This window comes from Polyergus mexicanus, unplaced genomic scaffold, assembly GCF_030449975.1.
Source record: "Polyergus mexicanus isolate NDT 795.1 unplaced genomic scaffold, iyPolMexi1.0 SCAF_12, whole genome shotgun sequence".
Classification (NCBI taxonomy): domain Eukaryota; kingdom Metazoa; phylum Arthropoda; class Insecta; order Hymenoptera; family Formicidae; genus Polyergus; species Polyergus mexicanus.
Genome location: NW_027223332.1, coordinates 2,006,385 through 2,012,489, shown reverse-complemented (window position 1 = coordinate 2,012,489; position 6,105 = coordinate 2,006,385). Strand labels below are relative to the sequence as shown.

At 30.3% G+C, this 6,105-nt stretch overlaps 1 protein-coding gene across 1 annotated transcript in view; it reads right to left on the bottom strand.

The window, feature by feature from the left end:
- Mcu (mitochondrial calcium uniporter) overlaps window positions 1-6,105 on the bottom strand; it is a 47,323-nt gene that overhangs the window by 31,184 nt on the left and 10,034 nt on the right. Inside the window, exon 2 of the mRNA XM_070304729.1 lies at window positions 704-887. Coding sequence (XP_070160830.1) covers window positions 704-887 — 184 coding nt within the window. The remainder of the gene's footprint in view (window positions 1-703; window positions 888-6,105) is intronic.

Here is a 6,105-nt window from a genome sequence, read left to right as displayed (position 1 = left end):
ACGGAAAAGCGATTTCTTCTCCTAGATAGAGCTCTTTCGTCGGACTTATAAAGTAGATCATTACGAAACTGTTTCATGTTTGTATCTCAAAGAACTCAATTTCTATTTGATCTCCCCTTATATCGCGGAGCTAAGAAAATCGCAAAAGTTTCGTGCAAGTGCTCTTAACTGATAACTACATAATATAATATACATGCCACATATATTCACTTTAGCTTTTCGATAACACGGAATATAACGGTTTAATATTTTAGTTATATACATAATATGATAAGAAAGATTATTTGCATATTGCACTGCAAAATTTGATGCATGAAACGTCCTAGTGACATCAAAAACTTTGAAATCTGCATATGTTTATTTGCAACCATGATATCACATGTTATGCAAATTAATTTCGGAACAATTTCAAACACATCAAAAATTAAAAAATTGCAATAAATAATATTGATTAATTAAATTCTAGTAAATGTATAATTTCAATTTTTCCTTTAAAAATTTTCGAGAAATAGATTCTTCGAGTTTTTGTTATAACGATAAATTTTTAAGTTTCCATTTTTATGTTAAACACGTTACAATATTGTAGTTTCGTATGAGTGCTATATACATAGCAATATAGAGAGAAATAATTTTATATTGTTATATTTTATTATAAAATATACTCCGCTTGTTTACTTTTCATTTAAGACAGGATATAACTTACCGGAACTTTCATTATCTATCTTTTCCGTTGACGTAGCTCTCGCAGTTCTCTTCACTTTCTTTTCCGTAGCGTTAGGCTCTTTTAGTTGCTTCATCAGAAGCGGATTTAATCTCGGCGAATAAGAAGTGGCCGATAGGGAAAGACTCCTTTGAGAAATGTGCCACCATCGTCTGCACCACGTTTCCTGAAACGCGCGATAACAATGTCCGTTGTTACTTATATGATATTTCCAGGAATATAAATACGAGAGAGAGAAACGAGTGCACAGAAAATATATTATTAAAGTTCAATAAAAAATCGTTATATACATATATGAAAATATACGGGTTGATCGTGGTTTTCAATTATTTCGTTTAACAAAGCCTGTAATCATGCAAGTTTACCGTCATTTCACGGTCTCTCAATGGCTTAACTATAGTTCATCGATTATCCGATAAAACATAATAATAATTTATAAATAAATATAAATATAAAAATATACATTAACAAGGTCAATGGTTTTCTTTAATCTGATTAAAATATTCAACGAGTAATGTTTATTGACTCTCTCGAAAGAATTGTTAATTATGTTCAGTAAAAGAAATATACATGCATTTAAGATATATTAGGGAGACGTCTTTCTTTTTTTAACGTATCGCAATAATAATACAAAATAATTCGTCATTAAATATATATAGTACAATATAAAATCATATTATATATGTATATTAAAAATTTTGATCATTCGCTGATGTATTTTTTTTTTCTTTGTTTTGGGGAAAAAATCTGAAAACAAATTTTTCGTTTAGTTTATGATGCATTATTTTGTTTTGCATATAAATATTCGAAAACACGTCAGCTAAGATACCTCTGTTCGGAAAGCACGCATAGTATTTACTTCAAAACACGGAAATGCAATATTGAGTGATGGAAATCTTGTGCAAAATTCGCAGAGGTTTAATGTAAAACTGTAATCATAATGCTGTAGAAAAATATTGCAAATTCTCGACATTGCATAATAACAATAGCAACTTTGCGTTTAATGTAAATACTTTTTTTCATCTTTTTTTTTGTAAAGATCGGATTTTAAATTTGATTGTATAAATAGCGCATGTGTTGCGTGTATAAATATTTCCGTTACCGGATTTAACGGAACCAGATAAAACAAAGTAGATTTTAATTCTTAGGGGAATGTATTCTATTTCGATAGCGTTGCATCGGTTTTTCAAGAGAGTTTTTTTTTTTTTTTTTTTTTTTTTTTTAGATGAAAGCAGATGTGTAAAAAAAAGTTGATTTCAAGAGAAAGCGCGAGAAAGAGATAAATAATACATAGGAATTTCCTCCGGGGTGCAAATCAAAGCGCATTTCTTTTTTAAACTTTGTCGCAAAGTAGGGAATTGCTTTTGAAGTGTATGTGTGTGTGTGTGTGTGTGTGTGTTTATCATTATTTTCGAAAATAACGAGGAAAGGTAACAAATAAATGAAGATAACAAATATATAATATATATCATGAAATATATATGGTATATATATATCCCTACATGCGTGGAATTAAAATCGTTGATGCAAGTGAATTTTTGAAAAAGTCACCAAGAAGACTTTGAAAAATTAAGGCGAGGAAGTTCCAAAAATTATACCCATCTATAATCCGTCTCTTTAATTTCAAAAGCGTTCAATCCTTAAGATTCTCGTTTTCGTCAGGTGTTTGTACTAGTGTCCTAGTTTCTTTATTTCTATGTCTCCTCTTACTTTTCTGATGCGTTTACTTCGACGCTCTCTGCGAACTGTCGCCATCGATTCCACTGCGGCATTCGATGGAATGATATTTGCAGCAAAAGCTATGAAACACAAGCGCATCTGATCTATACACCTTGATCTATATTGATGATATCTATCACTCTGTGCAGCGTCCAACGTGCATCTCAACCGCAGTCGTTACTTATGCATTATCAAATGGCATAAATTTTTTAATAGATTGCCTTTAAATAGAATACGCATGTAATGTCTATAATGTGAATTGAAAATTCAATCGATATACTCTATTATGTGTTACATTATTAATAAAAATCATACCAGGAGATATGCTATCATTAATTGTTTAATACGTGTTAAAGTATCTTTTTTGATTGCCAGTAAAATGTCCTTGTAACAATGGTTTATGGATTGCTTTATAAAAAAAAGAAAACAGAGTTATCCTAATTGACGATGAATCCAAATTATAGTCAAAACTAAATACGAAACATGAATAAATTTCTATGAATTTCTTAAGGAACAACGCTATGCATCCATTTTTCATTAATCTTAAAAGTCTGTACGTAATATTTGATTTATAAAAATTAAGTTAATTATGTCTATAATCTTCATAAAACGTGACATTTCGTGAAGCTAATGAACCATATGCTCTTAATTTAAGTGGTATTTCCAATTATACGAGTAGTTATACGAGCATTCAACACGCGCGTACAGTATGTTCAAAAGTAATTATCTCTAGTTTGGTTGTCGGCCAAAGCTAAAATATCCGGAAGATTTCTACGAAAACACAATTTATTGCTAAAATTTTTCATCGATTATTTAGAAAAAAAACTTGCCATATACGTATAGCCTTTATTCAAAAATACGTATTCCATCATTTTATATCACAGATATGTATATGTGACAAATATAAATATTAACGTATGTGGATTATTTTATATTTTTTGGATCAAACAATATTTTGTACTATATTTAATGACATATGCGTATATCATATTTAATATGTACTTTAGCTCAATATTAGTCAGTCTGGTAATAACTCTTAATTGGCTACCCTCAAAGACTGAATCTCATATATGCACTGTACGGATTTCTCTCCTGTTAGATCCTCGATATTATTACGATTCATACATATTCATAGTAACTTTTCTTGTCTCATGCATTATTAAAAGTCAGATCACAGATGTATCTATTCATATAAAGATATTAATTTGAATTTGTACAAAGCTTTTGAATTTTCATTAAAAGCATAGTATGAGTATCCCTATCGAGCAATAAAGTTATATTGTGATGGCAAAGCTGCAACAGAATATACATTACATTTCGCAGCTTTTAATTAATATTGAAACTACTTTAATTTTATCCTGTACTTCATTTTTCGATTCTCATGTTATATCTAGATGTAACTTCATTATAATTTAAAATTAATCGTTATTTTTCTCTAAGCGATGAAGGATGTGTAATGTATATTTGTTAATTAACAATCTTTAACGGTAGATAATTAGCGATTTGTTGTACAAAAAAAATACGATATATCTTTTAAAATACTGTGTTTTTTTCTTTATCCATATATGACGTGAAAAGTAAACTACAGAATAAATAGACAGTTGTGACATTAAAATGAAAAATCTAGGGCAAAGCTTTCTTTCTGTGATAAAGGGCGAGCATAATAACCCGTACAATAACCCGTAGAAAAATCAATTCTGAAAGAAATTATTATGAAAAAAGTTATCGTTCTCCTCTTTTTCGAGATACGCAATAAGCTTTTTCCGATAATAAAGAGGATAGAGTCTTTTTATACATATAATACTAGCTTTGATTTATTGGAAAATGGAATGCAGTGTTAAATAAAATGTCCACACACGCAAATAATATATTTATATATAAGTATAAATATTATATATTTATATATAATTTTAGTAACACGCTTTAGTAATTACTGTGGAGATAATTTTTGTCTATGTACAAGGGAAGATAAGCATTTCATTATTTTGTCGTGTACTCGTTTCGCAGAGCCGATAAGCCCTTTCGGTTAACATCGTTCCAACCACCGTTACAAGGGCTGAAAATATTTTCCACACCCTATGTTGAGTGGAGCTGGACACTGGATAGGATCGATGGAATGGTGTAGTAAAGTCAAGTGCACGTTTCAAACCAGGAGAATCGAGGAGAACTCTTCCTATTAATCCATCCAACTTGTGACACTTCCGTTTGTTGATGCTTGTGAAAGTACGTACTAAAGCGCATACACGCATCTCTATATGTATATCACGCCCCGATTAGTTTTCACCCTCCCATTCGTGTTACAAAGCATATTCGCGTCGAGTAGTAGAGGGAAAATGTACATTGATTCTATTACATTACGCAGGAAACTTTTTTTTTATTTTCACAAACTGAATACTGCGCGGCATCAAAAGCACGATATTGTAACATTTATATCAATTTTTCGTGCGTTTATATGTAATTTGTCCCGAACAGTTAAATGAATATTTAGCGTGTCTTTCTAAATTTAGCGTGAAAGAGATCTGGTGATAGAGTAACGCTTTCATCGTATTGCTTTGAATCATTAAAGGGATATCGACAAAGCTCATTGCTGAGTTGAAATTGACATCGTTAAATTACCCATGATATTAAAAGTTTGATCGATTGATATTAAATATCATTAAATAAAATGACACATAATTATATAACAACGTTATATCATTGCAAATGAATAATTACCGAAAAATTCAAATTATTATAGCAGCTTATAACTATTGTCATATATCACTAGTAGAATTAAATATTTTTTTAATAGCGGAATTTTCGAATAATTTTATAATACAGCCAATGTATGACCATCGTCTATATTTCGTGAAAAGATACACGAGATTGCGTAGCTTCTTTCCGATTAACAACATATGTATAACCGATATGACGTTATAAATGCCCAAAATACACGTCAATTTGATGTTTAGTCTGAATATATGCTATTGAATTTAATATCAATAGATAAAAGTGATCCGTAGAAATTTAGAACGATTAAATAACATTCGTTATTATCACATGAAAATATTTTCTCGTTTTTCTATCTGACATGCCTATCGCGATCCTTGAATGAGTTTCACAATGTGCATCGAATCACGGCAATGAAATGCACACACATATGTGTGTGTGTGTGTACACATTACATTTGTTATTTTTTACAAACACTTGAAGGTTACAACGAATGCAATCTAATCCACAGCGAAAAGTAGTTGTGTACTAAAAAAAAATGCACGAAACGCGCGAACTCGGTTTTCATTTATAAATTATAATTTTAAATGTTTGCGTATTCATGTAAAATAATCTACATAATAGAATAATAAATTTGTTAAAATTGCAATATCATATTACATTTGTTTTTATACATATATAAAAGTGTTCTAAGTTTACAAATAATTATAATTCGCAATGCTGCCGAGATATAAGCTGCAATTGATTACAAAATGAACTAAACGAGAATATATAATGAAACAAACATACTAATGCGCGAAGAATAATAGAATAATGAAGCGTCTGTGATCGAAGAGGATTGCTTTCATCGTGAGAGAACATAATCCGCGATACATGAGATTCGAATTTATGACCCTCCAACGCTTGCAGCGAACATACACGGTGAATAATGTGCGATGGTTCACGCAAATGCGTCC